The 20,022-nt window shown below is 37.5% G+C and overlaps 2 protein-coding genes across 2 annotated transcripts; both read left to right on the forward strand.

Annotated features, from left to right (window-relative positions):
* Positions 1-368: 368 nt before the first annotated feature.
* On the forward strand, positions 369-9,308 carry LOC127849015 (transcription intermediary factor 1-beta-like). The gene is made up of 6 exons (XM_052381739.1): positions 369-760; positions 1,370-1,537; positions 3,222-3,443; positions 4,268-4,423; positions 6,725-6,811; positions 9,027-9,308. Exons 1-6 carry the CDS (start codon positions 533-535, stop codon positions 9,306-9,308), a joined length of 1,143 nt encoding a protein of 380 aa, XP_052237699.1. The 5' UTR covers positions 369-532.
* Positions 9,309-12,202: 2,894 nt separating this feature from the next.
* LOC127847094 (uncharacterized) lies at positions 12,203-18,859 on the forward strand. The gene is made up of 4 exons (XM_052378699.1): positions 12,203-12,396; positions 14,767-14,912; positions 16,550-16,706; positions 18,523-18,859. Exons 1-4 carry the CDS (start codon positions 12,356-12,358, stop codon positions 18,815-18,817), a joined length of 639 nt encoding a protein of 212 aa, XP_052234659.1. The 5' UTR covers positions 12,203-12,355; the 3' UTR covers positions 18,818-18,859.
* Positions 18,860-20,022: the final 1,163 nt, after the last annotated feature.

A 20,022-nucleotide genomic window follows, 5' to 3' on the forward strand; every position in this document is an offset into this window, starting at 1 on the left:
TTTAAATGTCTATTTCAATATAGACAATGTGTTTGGAGCATAATAATAACATGGCGATTACTAACGCTCATTGAAACTGAAAATAACCTGCTATTGACGAATGATCGAAAACGTTAATTGGCGGACATGAGGTTAAACTTTGTGCACGTGTGGTTCAAGACATGATTTGAGTGCTACCGGTACTTACCCGTTAACCATTATACGTAGACGAGTTACATGTGCAATTAACTGGGAATATCGTATAGATAAACATCGATCATCTAATCAGCAAAGACACAATTAAAATAATCGCAAAATAAGTCGGAATTCTATGAATAACGAATATACTACTGTACATGTGGAATTTAATTTTGTGAAGAAAAACGACCGCAATAGGCTTTAGCAAAGACGCAATCTTGCCGCACAAATGACCGCCAATATCACTCGAAATTTGATCAACAAGCAATACACTATCGTGTACCTGTAATAAAGTTTTTTTTTGGAGAAAAAAAACAAGCAATCGCAAAAGAAAGAAACAAGTCGTGTCGCCAAAATGACGGCCAACACCACTAAAAACTCAATCAGCGTCCCGGACGAGTACCTGCACGTGCTCTGCGATCCGTGCCGCTTCAGCGGAAAGACCACCGTGGCCATGAAGTACTGTCGCGACTGCAACGGACACTTGTGCCCGAACTGCGTGAACACGCACATCCGGGTCTCCAACACAAAGAACCACCACATGAGCTACATCATCAACAAGAAGAACAACTTCGTGACCACGGTACGTGTATATATTTACACAATGACATAAACTATCTCACCACCATTATAATATCCTGTGTTTTGTATATTTGAATTACAAAGTAACAGTGATATTAAAATCAAACCCATTGAGATAAACCTGATACAAGTACAACACAGGCAGTATAAATTCGTGAAATAAATGCTCATCATATAATTAGTTATGTATTGTATAAAGCATTTTTGGTGTATTTCTGTACGCAAATTTCAACGTTATTCTATAATTCTTGAAATTCTTACTGTTTGTATTAAGCGCAAGCCATAAAAAGGAGTCCGCACAATGTCTATTGAACAACTCATTCATTCTTTTAAGGATCTGATAAATAGAGTCGCGTTCTGAGAAAACTGGGTATAATGCATGTGCGTATAATGTCGTCCCAGATTAGCCTGTGCAGTTCTCACAGGCTAATCAGGGACGACACTTTCCGAATTTTTGACATTTTCCGTTATAATAAAGTCTCTTCTAAGCAAAAATCAATTTTTTTTTTTGGCGGACTGCACAGGCTAATCTGGGACGACACTTTACGCACATGCATTATGCCCAGTTTATTCAGAACGCGACTCATATATTTACAAAAATACGTAGCAGGCGCTAACTACCACCACCGCCGACCTGGTCTACGGTACCGCCGCCCAGAAAGCCTTGGAGGCGAAGTGTGTCGACCATGGGAAGCCCGTCGTGTCGTTTTGTGCCCTGCACGACGCGCTTTGCTGCCGCGTGTGCATTGGGACTGGTCATCGAGAGTGTAAATTACAGGTATGAAGTATCATCAGTATGCATCCTTATATTTATTTTAAGTTCAAACCTATTTATATATAAGGAAATAGTAATTATTTGTCTGTGTCTATTTACTGTTATCCCTGCTGAATAGAAAACTGACTTTTTTAGATCGATTGCATCTAAAGTCATGGGCTTATTGAAACGCTTTTGAGTCCTTTTCCCGGGTAGAACCAGTACTTTTGGTCTCTTTGGGAGATTTAAAGAACGCTCCCACAGAGGGGATCAATGATAAAGCTGCATCGTTAATTTATGCTGGTGTTCTTACTTCTTGTTGTGTTGGTGGCGGTAAGGAAGGTTGCGTCCTTTTGAACGAACAAGAAGCGCTTTGTTACCAGGTATGCAGTGGGATTAGTCGGCCAACGTGCAAATTAAATCTAGGGGGTATTTCGGGCTTATCATTTAGTTGAAGTGAGTGAGTATGAGCTTGACACGACTAGGCCCAAATGCAATCCCAAAATGGTCTGTACGCAAGGTTGCCATTTACATCAACCTTGAAAAAGTCAAATTTAAGTAATTGACAACCAAGAATTTAAAGTAATTGACTGTCGATAAAACGCATGTTTGCTTTTTTTCTATTTTGAGTAACTGTGACCGTGACCCGATTGGCCTAAACTGCTAATCTAGTAACTTCGTGTATGCTACCTTAACACACTATTTTATTGCAATACCTTTATCCGCACGTAAGTAAGTGAGGGGAAACCGTTCTTCGTGTTTAGTTACGGTGACCTTAACCTTTAGACCCGAGTGTAAACATAAAATAGAACTACATGCACGTTTGTTTTCTACAAAGTTTCATCACAAAATTATATATTTATCGACCGATAACCACCTATATGACACGTACGGCCGGCCCATCATACCCAAATCGTCTACTTCGTTGAAAACCCTGCAGAAAGAAGCAAACCAATTTTAACATTGGCTTACAGGGCTATGTTTGTACATATCCATCACTCTAGCTGCAATAAGTTCTGTTAAGCTCAACACAAAAATAATTCATGCATGTTGAGCTACAAAAATGGCAATACCACTGGCTATGTCGGAGAATTATGAACCAAATACCCAGGTGCGCAATTTCACAAGCGTGTTCATAATTTGATTGTATGCTCCCTCGGCGATAGAGTTATGTGGGACACACGTCCGAAAGCAAATATGTATGCCACCCTCACCCCCTCCAGAATGGGATGTTTAAAAATGGTGATATTGTCCTTGAATAACGCTATGGTGGTAATATAAAGTTCATCATCACATTTAGCGTCCTCCGAAATTTAGAACTTTACAGAATTGGAATCAAAGGTGATGGTGGTCTTCTTTACACACAAAATGTAGCGAGGGATAACCCGGTCAGAGTTCTTAACTATGCTCCGTTTATTTTTTATTGACACTTTACCACATTCAAACCTGTATATAAATTTGACAAATATACGCCTTAAACCCGCATTTTTTATTTTCTTTGTTTGCCTAAGTGATTTGGTGTTAATTGGAATTTAATGGTCTTAATAACCATTTAAAGTTATAACGATACCATATTTGTTAAAACAATTAGTAATAAATTCAATAGTATTTTCGCCTGTGTATTGAACCTAATTTTTGCAGCAGCTCTATATACTCAATATTGTTGAAAACGTCCATCAAAAAAAGAAATTTCTTTGGTTCACGACAGATCCTGTCGGAAGCTGCCAATGGAAGTCGAGATGGGAAGGAAATCCGGGGGATCGAAACGGTCATAAAACGGCTTCAAGCCCGTTTCGAGGACATACAGCGAGACAAGCAGACAAACCTACAACACCTGGGACATCAGAACGACACTTTTTCCGGGGCTATTAAAACCTACCGGAGAACAGTGAACAACGTGCTAGACAAGCTGGAGCAGAATCTGGTGAAAGTAAGAACTGGATCAAGCTACAGGCTACATTCAACTAAGTCACTGTATTCCCTATGTGGTCGAAAGTAGCGCTTATTTCTTTAGAGGTTCTTTTCTGATAGCAAAGCAATTAGGAAATCGCAACCATACCTAGTGTTTTTTTCCTCTATCATATGTGTGCCTGCAACCTTTAAGACTTTTATTTGTCACTACAGTGAAATAATGTTTCTAAAATTACAATAAGTAAATGAAAGCTCACTATCACGGTGCGTAAGTGAAAGAAATATATATATTTAAATGTGCCGACTATTTCTAATTTAGTTTTTAACATAGTTTAAGTTGACATTTGTCTTGCCTTTTATGGATTGTATATTTAATTTTAGACAACTGTGCATCTGCCTTTGCAAACAGTTTGGATCCAGATGAGACGCCACAGAACGTGGCGTCTCATCAGGATCCAAACTGTTTGCTATTCTGATAGAATTCTTTGGAAAAAAAATCGAAGAAAATTCTAATTTTAGAAATTCTGCAGACGACATTTTAGCAGACGACAAATTTCCCAGCATGCAAAGGGTTAATTTCTTACCAACATGCCTACATTTTGCTAATTGTTATTTCTTTAGTTATTAATCTTTATATGCCGCGTTCTGGGAAAACGTCACTTAAAACATGTGTTCAAAGCTGTTTTTTGTTTAAACGAACCTCCTTTAAAACATAAAATTCCATAAATGCGGTAAATGTCGTTGATGAGGATTAAGCAGGCTAATCTGGGATGACACTTTCCGCACAAATATTAAGCCCTGTTTTATCAAAACGAGACTCATATAATTTCCCGCCACTTTCAGAAACAGGATCGCCATTTTGAAACCAAGGTGGAAGAGTTGAGAGGGTGTCTCAAGACGTGTCAGTCCGCCATCAGTGTACTGAATGGGTCGCTCAATAAGTTGGACATAGCTACGCGCCAAGGCGACGAACAACAGCTATTTATGACCATCAAAAAGGTAACACAACAAAATGAGTCGTGTTCTGAGAAAACTGGGCATAATGCATGTGTGCAAAGTGTCGTCCCAGATAAGCATGTGCAGTCCGCACAGGCTTATCAGGGACGACAATTTCCGCCTTAATTGGAATTTTGCTAAGTAGACTACATTTAAACGAAAAATGTCATAAAAGCGGAAAGTTTCGTCCCTGATTAGCCTGTGCGAACTGCACAGGCTAATCTGGAACGACACTTTAAGCACAAGCAAGAAACCCCCTTTTTACAGAGCACGGCCCTCGCTCTGGGGAAAACAGGGCTTAATGCGCGTGCGTAGTTTCGTTCCAGATTAGCAGGCGAAGCCCACTTATGCTTATCAGGGTCGACACGTTCCATCTGAATGGATTTCGCTATTAGACTTACTTAAATCAAAAAATAAAATTAAAGCGGAAAGTGTTGTCCCTGATAAGCCTATGCGGACTGCATGGGATAATGTGGGGGAAAAGTTTACCCTCATGCATTAACCCCTTTTTCCCAAAACGCGGTTAATTAATGCTTTTATTTTGATAGCCTTCTTTGCCCTTTAAAATCCGACTCTTATCTTACATGACGATCGTTGATGCGGAATCTCGATTACCGGTACATGTATTTTCCAGCTGAGCTGCCATATTCGTATAATTCATCAGATACCTATCGGAAGTGTTCACACATAATTCACATTATCTCGCGAAACAACGCTCGTTCATGATATCAACTATAATATTAAACCGCTATCCGAATGTAATAACTTCCGGCGACTATGTCAGTGCGCGCTTAAAAAAGTAATAAGCTGTAATAATCGCACACTCGTACAGGATACATTTCATCAAATAATTCATCTAAATAGGGAAAGAATTCCGAAAGCAATTTAACTGGTCTACAATTGACAAGTTATTAATATTAAGTCGACATGACGTGATACATGGCTACGACAGCTATTTCCAACGTGAATTGTTAGTGCAACAATGTCGTGTCACCATGGTAACTTATACTCGCTGTGTAGATTTAAAGTGCTCAAATGTCAGGTTACCATAGATACAGATTGGTTTTACTGTATCAATGGATTGATCGCAAATAAAATTCCGGTTAATTGTCCCATTATAGATCTATATCAGCACGAACACACAAGTATCATGGAATTGAAACCATTCAATCGTGAGGGAATAATACTGGGTAAATTTACACAACAACGTGCAAAAAATAAAATGTTCATTTTTATGAAATTTATTTGCACTTTGAAGACTATTGAGTCTTAATTTAGATTCTTGTAGCTTAAGGAGTATGACCATGAAACTTAGTATAAGATTGGGTACATTTGAAAAAAAATTGTTTTAAAAACATATTGTAGAAAATAAAAACTTTGATTTCCATTGTATAACGACAAAAGGAAGAAGACAACCGCTAAAAGAGAGACGTTACTCTGGAGATTGTAGATTGTGACCTGTGTCATTTAAGACTGCAAAACACTTAGAAAGAAAACCGTTAATCTCAGGGGGCCCATCGTCCGGGTTTGAACGTTACAGTGAGAATAGTTCGAGACGTTCAATATGCACACGTATATTACTGCGTTTTTATTATTATCTATATTTACTCATATTTATTTAAAAAAGCGAATTGGGACAACAACGATGGAGTTACAAATTATGTTTCGTGTACATGGAGATTGCTGAGAGTGCATTCACACGATTGTCTTGTGATGTTAAGAAATGTGTTCACTCTATTAATACCATAATTCTTTCATTCTTGAAAGGCTTTTATTTCATGTCCTATATCAGCATATGAGCAGCGTTCTGACAAAACTGACCTCAATGCATGTACGTAAAGTGGCATCCCAGATTAGCCTGTATTCGCACAGGCTAATCAGGGACGACACTTTCCGCTTTTATGGTAATTTAAGTTAAAAGGAAGTCCCTCCTTACCGAAAATCATGTTTAAGTGGAAAGTGTCGTCCCTGCTTAGCCTGTGCGGACTGCACATGCTAATATGGGATGACACTTTACGCACATGTATTAAGCCCAGTTTTCTCAGAACAAGGCTTATATCAACTTCGAAATTCTACTGCGTAAGGAACTAGACTGTTGCATTTTAAATGACAATAACACTAACATAGTTGTTCTGTTAACGAATGCAAAATATGCGTAATTATCGGATCTTTATATTTTTGAACATACAAGCAATAATAAATCATGCTCAATGGCCGGTTATTGGCGCTGGAAACCACAGACTGGGAAACTTATGAGAAACTAAACAATAGTATATTAATACTGAACTTAAGTGCCAATTTCAGGTTCAAGCTATCACCAAACGATATGAGAAGATATATGCAGACGTGGACAAGTTACCAAGGAACTACGCTTTCCATTTCATACCTGAGGTAAAAAGAACCCGTGTTTTCCTTAATGCCTGTTTCTTAAGGAGAAAATATAATTAACGGCGTTGAACAATGAACACTTATCAATAACTGCGGCAGCATGAAAGCAATTCCATGTTGTATATAAACAAAGAAGAACTTTAGTTGTGGTTACATGTAGACAACCAACCTCCGCGCAGAGATTTGGAGGGAACCAGCATAGCTGGAACAAATGTGCAATTGTATGTGAGAGCGAGGAACGACAACTATGCGTTGAGATTGGTAGACAACTTCGCAGAATAATCACCACATTTTGACAGATAGACAACGAAGTGATACTTTCAACCAAACTTTAACATGCAGCAAATCATCAGCCTTTCAGTTATTCAGGTCACTTATAGCATGTTTTGCACTTACGACAAAATATTGATTTGAATTTAAAACTCCACCATGTAAAGGTCTTATAAAGGATATAAAAAGGTCCTAACGTTTCCAAATGGGTTTTGACAGTATGTTTCTGTGCATTTGTGGATGAAGGAATCTAGCAATATCGCACTATATTGCCCGATATTTATGAAGGAATCTAGCAATATCGCACTATATTGCCCGATATTTATGAAGGAATCTAGCAATATCGCACTATATTGCCCGATATTTATGCTAATATCGCACTATATTGCCCGATATTTATGATGAAGGAATCTAGCAATATCGCACTATATTGCCCGATATTTATGCTAATGCGAAATATATTGAACAATCATATAAACCCTGTATATTTCTCCATGTATTATGAAAATGTCCGGCCCTTAGCTCCTCCTGGAAAGTATGATTGGCTCGTATATTGATGCACCTAAAAGAGGAGGAGCTTATGATTAACGGCCGTGTTATTCGAGAAGCTGGACCGTTCTCTGCTTAACCCAGTTTAGCCTAGTGGAATCTCACATCATTCTAAATTGGATCAATTTAATTCCAACATTAAGGATGTCTTGTATATTTATTTCGCTATTTAGAATATTTCTTACATAAATTCCTTTAAGCAAACAGCGCAGACCCTGATGAGACGCCTCATCATGCCTTTTTTCTGAACGCTAGTCATAAATGGGTTAAATCCACAGAAATGGATAATCATACCAGTCATTTTCCACGTACCCAGCTCTTGTATCAATAGTCTAAATTTCTTATAAAATCAAAATCATTTCAAATCAAACAAGTCTCCATAAACAATTCCCGTACGCATCATCAATTCAATAATTATCATCTCCTTTAACTTGTAGAAATGTACGTTGTTAACACAATAGTTCAATCCAACAGCTTTTTATATTTAATTACTTTACGTACACGTGAACAGCATTGTCCAATCCTACGGCTTTCCATAGAACACGTGAACAGCATTGTCCAATCCTACGGCTTTCCATAGAAAACCTCTTTATGCATCGTCATAACAGTCCTTTTCCAGTATTTAAACTTCTCATACGGATGTTCACAGTGCATCGCAATGACTGTATTTTTCCAATTCTACACCTCTTCATAGAATAGTTCCTAAAGCATCATAGAAGTTAATTTTTGGGAAAATTATGGTTAAAGCAGTGCGTAAACTATCGTCCCATATAAGCTTATGCAGTCCGCACAGGCTTATCAGGGACGACACTTACCGCCTACACTGGATAGTCCGCACAGGCTTATCAGGGACGACACTTACCGCCTACACTGGACAGTCCGCACAGGCTTATCAGGGACGACACTTACCGCCTACACTGGACAGTCCGCACAGGCTTATCAGGGACGACACTTACCGCCTACACTGGACAGTCCGCACAGGCTTATCAGGGACGACACTTACCGCCTACACTGGACAGTCCGCACAGGCTTATCAGGGACGACACTTACCGCCTACACTGGACAGTCCGCACAGGCTTATCAGGGACGACACTTACCGCCTACACTGGATTTAGGTTTAAAGGAGTCTTCCTATAAACGAAACATTCCATAAAAGAGGAGAGTCGTCCCTGACGAACTGCACAGGTTAATCTCGGACGACAGAAGCATTAAGCCCAGTTTTCCCAGATAGAAGCTCGCAGTTTTTTTAATGCCTTCAGCTCTCCATAGAAAGAAGCAGTGTAAAGGCAGGAAGGCATGTGAAGCAGAAGTTGACATGACGCCCAGAAATAGCTCCTACAATATGATTTAGCTGTAGGATAAAAAAGCCAGCATAATATCAGTTTGTATATTCTTTCAGCTCTCCATAGAAAAGTTCCTAAAAGGCGTCTCAGAGCTCGGAAAAATCAAGGACGAAAGCACGACGTCTAACGGTCTCAACGCCGTCCCGAAAACCAAAGGAAAGAGGTCACCAAACGATTCCGGAAGTGACGAGAAACTAATGGCGTCCGTCGACTTAAAGAGCCGCCAGAGGTCGCCACGAAAGACCGAGTCACCTGTCAAGCAGCTTCTGAAGCAGCCGCTAGGCACAGACGAGTTTAGCGTTAGGTATGGATGCCTTTCATTCGATATTAGTTTTTGAAGGTTACATTTCACTAAATCATGTTTAATCCCTCCGTGCTCCATTCGTATGTAACGCATTTTTTCTTAAGATTATCTTTTCTCTTCTGGGTTAAACGCCATTCAGCTATCGCTGTTTGTTGTTATTTCCTTGATCATATGTGTGTCTGCAACATTAAGGTTCGTTTCATTGGGTACTACATTGAAGGATGGACGTTTTTGGTTGCGCTTTAAAATGATATCAGTCTTGCAAACTTTAATATATAAGATAAATATCAAAGCAAAAACGCTTAGTTGGCCTTTTTGTAATTGGTCCCTATGGGAATTGGAATAAGTGTTACCTAACCTAATTGATTTGAAGACAGTTGAAGTAAACCGGCAGTCTTAAGAATGTGATTTCGAAAATGAATCGGGCGATCTACTTTTTGACTGTGTAGGTTACCATGTGCTTGTAATCGATAAACTCTTTATAAACGATTTATGTCTCTGTTGCCTGATGGACAATGAATATTCAACCTTTTGGTCGTTTTTCGTATGCATACCCTTAAAACAGTTCGTCCGAATGTATGTCTAATAATTATTCGGCGGTACAATATAGCTCTTTTCGTCTGTTGCCTGTATGTCCACATATCTCTTAAAATTAGGGATGGCAAAATTATTCGAATAATCGAATATTCGATTGAATGGTCAGCATTCGAATAATAAAAATGATATTCGCATATTCGCATTTTTTTTCCAAACGTAATTTCACCAATATTTAATGAACTGCGAACCGCTTACTAAAAAGCAACCGAAATCACTTGGGAGTAACATGTTTGACGTGACGTTCTTCGTGTCAAACTGATAACGCGGCCCGTATCAGTGTTGATTGCGCAATGCAATATACACGCTCTAAAAAAGGCACCGACTGTTGTTTGCCAATGGGGTGCCAATTCACGGTTTCAATAGACTGGCGAATAATAATTAAGTTTTGTGATCACAGTATGTACAGCCATAAAAATGTGTTAATTACTCAAATCGCGCAATGCAATATACTAACTATAAGAAAGGGCCCGAACTGTTGTTTGCCAATAAGTTACCAATTAAGGGCTTCAATTTACTTGCAAATAATAATTTAGTTTTTGTGATCACAATTTGAACAGACATTTAAATATGTAAATTACTCAAAAGTAACAGATGATATAAATTAAACAAACATCAAGGAATCATAGTTCAAATCTGAAAATGCCAACAGCCCCTTCTGCAGTATTGTATACTTTACACGGTCTGTGGCTAAGAAGACCGCAACGTGTAATGTGTGTTAACTTATTTGTACATATGCGCGGTCTGCTACAAATCTGTGGAATCATTAAAAAATAAAATTCTATGACACGATGTTTTTCATTCTATTTGTGCCCGATTACAGTATCGGTCATAGTGTTAGTCGACAGCGATACAATTATTCGATAGCAACGTTAATAAACAGCCTCGTATTTAGCAAACGGATATAACTTACAAACCAATGGAAATTAATACATAACAAGGTAAAATCAATCCAGCCGTTTTATGCGAATATTCGAATATTCGATTGAATGAATTTGCGAACATTCGAATACCGATATTGGTATTCGATGCCATCCCTACTTAAAATATGAACACATGCATCGCTAAGTTCAACATAAATAATCAATTGAGCAGCGTTCTGTGAAAACTGGACATAATGCAGTCCGCACAGGCTAATCAGGGACGACACTTTCCGCCTATACTTGACTTTCGATAAGGAGAAACTTCATTGAAACTAAAAATACCATAAAAGCGGAAAGTGTCGTCCCTGATTAGCCTGTGCGGACTGCACAGGCTAATATGGGAAGACACTTTACGCACATGCATTAAGCCCAGTTTTCTAAGAACGCGGCTCAATTTTACGGTAACATGAAGACTCAAAGAGTTGTGCAACGCATCATTTATAATACAATTAATCAAAACTCACACAATGTAAAACCTTCTACTCCTCAATATATAACTTATTATACAGCAGCAATACAAAGGAACTACATGTATTCTAAACCAAAGTTAGGTGGAATAATAGCTTACGCAGCGTAATGCGACGTTGTAGAACTAAGAAATAAAAGTTAACTTAAATTTTCCAATACAACGAACAATACGATATGTTTCTACAATACGTTGTTTGGTTGATAAAAAGATTCGGTCTATTCTCACTTTTCAGTAAATCGTGTTGTGTAAATTATTTGCGGTCTGCATGGCAAAACGTTATAAAAGGTTCAATACTGGTTTTCGAAAGGTAATAGTAGAAGTAGGAGTAGTATTTGTAGAAGTAGTGGAAGTAGTAATAGAAGAAGCTGTATTTTATGTTTCTCAAATCCATCTCAAGACATTTACTTCGTCATTTCTTTCAACTGATGCAAATAATGATTGGAGTGTACTTAATATACTCGCACTACTGGTTCAACTTATAACAACACACTATAACTTTGTGCTTGTTCTTTGTTGTACATAAACGTATTTTATTTTAATGATTTCGCACAAGTGTCACAATATTATCTGAATAAAACGGTTTTCAGATTTAATCATAAGTGTTTGTTCTTCTATTATTCATGGTCTATATTCAACTGAAGATTTAAAGAGAATCTGATATCTGTATTACAACATTGTCATTTACTCTGATAAATATAGAAAGAGCTAAGAAATGTGGAGATATAACCATGTGAACAAAATTAACAAAGCCAATTAACGAAAGTGTATAAAACACCAGCATGAGGTATGGTAAATGTGCTCGCATTTCGCGATAAAAACCACTAACAAACCACACAATGACCAACTTCTGCAGTTATTTTTGTCCTCAGGCAAAATCTGGCTACCAGATTAGCATACCAAGTCTCTCCAATATTGTTATTTTTCTGAAGGTTGCCGAGCGACAAGAAGACGTGCTCAATTACCGGCTCAGCTTTCCTACCAGACGACAAATTAGTTGTCGCAGACGCCACAAACAAGAAAATAAAATTATTCAGTGCGGACTTGAAATCGATCGCACACTTAGAGACGCAGACCGCTCCGCGTGACGTCACGACCATGTCCAACACAGAGATCGCTTGTACGTTGCCTAATGACAGGTAAAGTGATATATTTATTATTGTTACGTCCCTTTCATGTCAAACACAGAGGTCGCTTGTACGTTACCTAATACCAGGAAAAGAGATATATTCGTTATCGTGACGTGACGACCATGTCCAACACAGAGGTCGCTTGTACGTTACCAATGACATGTCAAGTGAGATATTCATTATCGTGACGTCTCTTCCTTATCTAACACAGAGGTCGCTTGTACGTTACCAAACGACAGGTAACGTGATACATTTATTATTGTGGCGTCACTTCCATGTCCGAAACAGATGTCGCTTGAACGTTACCTAATTACAAGTAAAGTGATATATTTATTTTTGTGACGTCACTTGGACCATTAGCAACAGAGAGGTCGCATATACGTTACCAAACGACAGATAAATTGTTATATTTAAAATCGTGAATTCTAGACCATGTCCAAAACAGTGGTCGCTTGTACGTTACCAAACGACAGGTACAATGATTAATTTATAATCGTAACGTCACGACCATGTCCAACTCAGAGGTCGCTTTTACGTTACCAAACGAAGGGTAACGTGATTTATTTTATGCTTTCAGGTGGTTTATAGAGAAATATCAGTGAATTAAATATGATAATTCACTGTTTCAAACAATCAAAAAACAAGAATACTATATATTCAGATAAAAGGAAACGTCTTGAGGGGCATAACTTTGGACAAAATAATACGATGGATGGTTTAGCAACTTTAAAAATGTCAAAGGGCCATAACTCTCTAAATAAATCATCTAACCAGAGCCCACAAATAACATGCGCATTTCCTCAAGGTAGTTAAGCTTCCAATAAAGCTTCATTGAATTCCAGTCAGTAGTTGGTGGGACAAGAATTGTACTATATGTACAGTTAATGGACAATTTCAAAGGGCCATAACTCTGTGAAAAATCATCCGGCCAAAACCGGCTGATAATATGCACATCTCCTCTTGGTAGTGAAGCTATAATTTTGGGGAGCATAAAAACAGTGAAAATAATCCATAATTTTCAATTTACATGGTAAATATAAGTGAAAAAAGCATAAAATCAAAAGAAAATTTGTTGCATTCGGTGAAATATCGATTTTAATTCACTCGTGATATATTTTCTATCATGCGCCACTCGTGAAAATATTATTTTCTATGATCAATCGTGAATTAAAATCGATATTCCACAGAATCCAACAAATATCCTGTCTATATTTGTATGATCATGACGTCACGACAATGTCAAACACAGAGATCGCGTGTACGTTTCCAAACGACAAGTAAAAGTGGTTGATTTTTTTTATTTTCACACGGAAAAAGAAGAATGTTTATATCAATTACTTTCACTTCCTTGCATAGTCTGCATTACCATGATTATCAAACTCTGGAAAGTTAAAGGCATGTGTCATTCAATCCCAACAACAAATCCTTTAAAAAGAGGATTTTTAGCAGTTCCATGTGGGTTAATGACAATATGTATGGGCCGTGCTCTGTGAAAAGGGGGTTTAATGCATGTGCGTTAAGTGCCGTCACAGATTAGCCTGTGCGTACTCAGGCTTATCAAGGACGACACCTGGGAAGACGTTTTACGAACATGCATTAAACCCCCCTTTTCACAGAGCACGGCCCATGTGATATTTCGACACCTCACTCAATTCTAAATAAATGCAACCTAAAAACGACATACCGACCTATTCGTTTACCTACCTAACGTTATCCATTGTAAATATACGTTTTTATAATCATTATGTAAATAATTTAATGTGCTGCCTTTTATGGTTTTACGTTGTATGTGAATTTAATGTTTGTTGCGTTCCTTCCTTGCAATTATTTAGTCTTGTTGTTGATGCTGTTATTGATGTGGTGTTTGGCTTTTGCTGCAAATATTTCGCTTGAAGGATATTCAAATAACTGAAAAAAATCACACAAACAATTATTCAAACTTGAAATAAAATATTTAAAAAAAAACATTAAATGAAAACCCCGTTACCAGAACAACTATTTTCAGGACCATTCACATTAATTGCAAAAAAGCACTCCAAAAATTCTCTAATCTAATAGAAAAAATCAACTTTATAATAAAATCCTTGCAACTAGATACACTGTTTAAGCGTTGATGTGGGAACATACATGTGAACAGTTTCGTCCGAGTTTAGCCTATTTAGAGCGCAGAGACTAATAAGGGACGAAACTTTCCGCTTTTATTGAAATTTTCGTGTAAAAGAATTTCCTTCTTAGCGAAATTGAATTGAGTTAGCAAAAACAGTTAAGGCGGAAATTGTAGTCCCAGATTAGTCGTTGCGGACTGCCCAGGCTAATCTGGGACGACACTTCACGCACATGAGTTAAGCCCCGTTTTCTCAGCGAGCTATTAATTTTCAGGACTGTTCAGGTGATTCATGTCGGCAAAACGATGACAGTGAGCAAGTCATTCAAGCTTGACGTCGAGTGCTACGGCATATGTTACCATGACAACGCGTTTTACATCACAAGCGGCTGGAGCACTGACAAGGAGGTCCAGATCATGGGTCGGTAGCATTATCCCTGCGTAAAGAGTCATCCCAGGTTAGCATGTGCAGTCCGCTAAGGCTAATCAGGGATGACACTTTCCGCTTTAACAGGATTTGCGTTTCGAAGAGACTTCCTTCAAACGAAAAATTCCATAAAAGCGAAAAGTGTCGTCCCTGATAAGCCTTCCAGACTACAAAGGCTAATCTAGGATGACACTTTACGCACATGCATTAAATCCAGTTTTCGAATCTATCCGGATATCCATATACTTTTATAAGTAAACTACTTAATGCTAATACCAACATCACAACAATGAGAAAACATATATTAGCTCTATAAACAATATAATAAACAAAATAACACATTGATGTGATTTCTTTATTAAATGTCATTATTTTTTATAGGAAAAAACATCAACATGCGAAATACATTAGTTCGTTTAACAAGAGCACCGCATAACGGGTACCACGCTCGGCTGCGAAAGCTTGTCAGAATTTATTTTTAGAGGTCACAGTGCCCCTAATGCGTCGCTTTGAAATAAAATTTCTAATTATCATTTGGCAGGCATAGAAATCATCTCCCTTTAAAGCTTATTACTTCCCTTGGATTATGTCCAATCCAACGGGGGGGGGGGGGGGGGTCTGTAGACAGTCAAAACATGATCAAGTCAGACATCACTGACAACCAAGGCCTGTGGTTTATCAAAGAGATCATAGCCATCATGTATCTATGGACACAAGTCCACTGGTATTTAATGAAAACTAGCATTCACAAATTAGACCAGGTAAGGATTGATAATTATATCATTAAAAAACTTTCACAAATCAATCATTTGAGTTATCAATAATCAAAATAATAAATCTGTACAGTAACTGTGAAAAGAACTTAAATTCTTGGTAAGGACATATATAATATGAGATTTATAATTATATAAATTACTTCCCTTTAAAATAATAATCTCTTACAAATGTCTATTTTTAGTAGCAAATAATTAAAAGCCACTACCGTGACTGTAGATTCACCACTCAAAATGTGCAGCTCTATGAGATACGCATGCATGCCAAATATCAAGTTGCTATGTTCAATATTAAATAATTATCTCCCTTTAAAGCTTTTCACATCCCTTGAATTTGTATTTTGGTCTTAGACCTTGAAGGATGACCTTTTACCACGATGTGTTTGTCAGAAACACAATGCCACCTACTGCCCCGCTTTGATTTATTTAACAAAAAAATAGACGTTGGCAGGTCAGATAATTATGTCCATTGAAAGCTTATTACTTCCCTTGGATTTGTTTTATCGACCCTAGACCTTGAAGGATGATGTTCACCTTGAAATTTTACCACTCAAAATGTGCAGCTCTATGAGATACACATGCATGCCAAATATCAAGTTGCTATCTTCAATATTTAAAAAGTAATGGCCAATGTTAAGGTTTTGGCACGACGCCTACGGCGGACGGCGGACGACGAGCTGGCTATGAAAATAGCTCGGGTTTTCTCCGAAAACAGCCGAGCTAAAAACAACAACATAAAACTGAAACTAACTCAAGCAAACTACGACATACACATAAGATATTCATTTAGTTTATTCAGAGTCCTTTAATTACTATTCATTTAGTTGAACTGAACTAATACTATTTTGTCCCATTCAGACACCGAGGGGGTAGTTCAACAAAAATTGCGCCCGGAAAAGGGAATCTTGCGATGTCCCCTATACGTGACGGTTGATGGAAAACTGGATCATATCTACGTCTCTGATTACGAGACGGGGATTGTAGGAATGGATATGTTGGGCAAAGTTACCTTCAAGTAAGTCAAGCTTTGGTCCGCGATCTGGAAAAACGGGTCTTTATACAGTCCGCACAGGCTAAACAGAGACAACAATTTCCGTTTTTATATTTCAACAAGAGATGTGTTTGTCAAAAACACAATGTCCCCTTCTGCGCCGCTTTGATTAATTTTTTTTATATTATTATATCCATTTGGATTATATCATTGGCAGGTACAGACCATTTTCACAGGGGAAGTTATATTTTGTATATTACTTCCCTTGTCAAATGATCTGTACCTGCCAAATGATAAATAGAAATTATCTCCCTTTAAATATTGTTACTTCCCTTGGATTTGTTTTTTGTTACATTTGACCTTTCAGGATGACTTTGACCTTGACCTTTTACCACTCAAAATGCGCAGCTCCATGAGATACACATGCATGCCAAATATCAAATTGCTGTCTTCAATATTGCAAAAGTTATGGTTAATGTTAAAGTTTTCGGACGGACGGACAGAAAGACAGTTCAAATGCTATATGCCACCCTACCGGGGGCATAAAAAAACGTTTATAAGAAGTGTCTTCTAAGCAAACATCCAGTTTAGGTGGTAAGTGTCGTCCCTATGCGGACTGCATATGCTAATCTGGGACGACACTTAACGCACGTGCATTAAAACCCGATTTAACGAGAGCGAGGATCTTTCGTTTTTTATTTTAACAATTATAGGACTTTCAAAAATCTGTTTTATAGTAGTAAGTATATTGTATGAACGGAATGCGCTTCAGAAATACATGTGCGTGAAGTATACATTAACACATTTGATAAGCATTTTAAGTATAAGGATTAAAATCACTTAGCATGGGTCAACTATTCGATTCATACGAAAACATATCAATTAACAGTGCTTTTATCAACTCGCTGTATAAACCGAGTAAGATATACAGTGAGAAATATTGTTAACCAAAATACAAATAGGACGGCAAAAAGGAGTAGTACACAACAAAACATAGAAATACCATAAGTGTACACATTTGATACATTGAAGTTCACTTGAAATCTAAACAAATTGAAACTCTAGTTGCACCAATGTTATCATCTTACCCGTTGCCGTGCATTCGGATATAGGCCAAAAACCAGCACAAATAAAATAAACTGGGGCCAACGTCTTGGAACGGTCAATGCAAATAATAGCATTTTGGTTATTTACCCGGTGTCCTTCGCACCTAACCTTGCAGTTAGCCCAGAGTTATTCGTTTTATTGGTATATCGACACATTTACAGCACAAATAAATAACGTACACACACTGAGAAAATGAACAAATATGTGGTCACCGCTTTCCGAATGTCATTTTTCAAACATCATTAAGGGTAAACCACTGGTTTAAGGGCGCCAAAACATCGCACTTGCCCTCAGACTTCTAATTTAATATTGAATTGCATATAAAATTCAAACGCGTAGCATCACAGTTAAAATCAAACTGTTATAAAAGGTGATAAAATACAATATGATTGAATTTAATTCACGTTTTAACCATCTAATCAGAGGGGGTAATTACATGATATTCAAGATGGCGACGTCCATTCCGAGACAGTTATTTTTTGCCGTTTAATACCATGTATTACTTTGTTTACTTTTTTCTTGATGCTCACTTTCCAGCCATATCAGTAGTTTATTTCGTATTAAACATCGCTTTATATCTTGACATAAAGTTTATTTAAAAACATCTTACATTGAACTAGTTACTGTTCAAGGTTAGCACCGTTTCAGTGCATTCTTTAGTATAGTTCAAGGTTTTACATAACTGTTCCAGGTTTAGCGATAACTGTTCCAGGTTTAGCGATAACTGTTCCAGGTTTAGCGACACGGAAACGAAAGGTTTCATGGGAATCTGCTCGTCCCCCCAAGGAGAAGTGTTCATCTGTACGCTCCAGCCCAACGGAATCTCCCGAGTGCAGACGGAGACAAACAGGGTCTACGGATCCATAACAACGCTCAACGAGCCGGAACTCGAACCCGTGATCTCATTGCCAACGTTCAACAAGGGCGGTCAGCGGCCAAGGTCGATCGCGTTCAGCCGGAAATCGCAGAAGATCCTCGTGTCGTACGTGGGCCAAAGCGTTGATATGATGAACATCTATCATTTCTAATGTCGTACGTAGGGCAAAGCGTTGATATGATAAACATCTATCATTTCTAATTTCGTACGTAGGGCACAGCGTTGATATGATGAATATCTATCATTTCTAATGTCGTACGTAGGGCAAAGCGTTGATATGATGAATATATATCATTTCTAATGTCGTACGTAGGGCAAAGCGTTGATATGATTAATATCTATCATTTCTAATGTCGTACGTAGGGCAAAGCGTTGATATGATGAATATCTATCATTTCTAATGTCGTACGTGGGGCAAATCGTTGATATGATAAATATCTATCATTTCTAATGTCGTACGTGGGGAAAAGCGTTGATATCTATCATTTCAAATGTCGTTCGTGGGACAAAGCGTTGATATGATGAATATCTATCATTTCTAATGTCGTACGTAGGGATAAGTGTTGATATGATGAATATCTATCATTTCTAACTTGCGACGCGTGGTCATCTGTATCTATCGGGATTAAATTCACCTTGACCTATACTCTATTTATCCTACGTATTTATTTAACTTTCTAGTTATACTACGTATTTATTTAATTTTCTATTCATCCTATATATTGTTTTAACATCATCATCAATCTAAACGGCGTCAACATATGTTAACGGCACAGATTAATTGCACACGATAGATTGGGCTGTAGAAATATTGTGTGACGGTATTTGGATTTCTTTGAGAAAACGCATCGGCGTTCTTACAAACACCGACTGTTTTTTGTCATGGAGACGCAGCTGATCAGATGTGAAGGGGTTTTTAGCAATATACTCATGTTTTGATAATAGTTATTGATATGTTCATGTTAATTTATTTCAGTAAATGCGCATGTTTTGATAATATTTATTGATATGTGTTATGTTAATTTATATTTAATACATTAAACATTATGAGTTATTCATGAAAGGGTTTGTCTTATTAAATATGTATTTAATTTATTTGTTTTATTAAGTTTATCGTTTACACTTAACATTATATTTAATATTAAAGTATAACGACACTCAATGTAGCTATGTTTGCATGTTACTTATTGGTACATAAACACGTTTTGAGTGTGAAAGTATTGATAAAAGGCGATAGGAAAACATAAAATATATGAGAAACAAGCAAAGTCGTTGAATTGATATCCCCCGCAAATATGCTTCTGGACACAAAAGTGTTATATTTGACACTCAAAAAAAGCTTTTTTTTAAGATACA

This window comes from Dreissena polymorpha, chromosome 10 (genome assembly GCF_020536995.1).
Source record: "Dreissena polymorpha isolate Duluth1 chromosome 10, UMN_Dpol_1.0, whole genome shotgun sequence".
Taxonomy (NCBI): Eukaryota; Metazoa; Mollusca; class Bivalvia; order Myida; family Dreissenidae; genus Dreissena; species Dreissena polymorpha.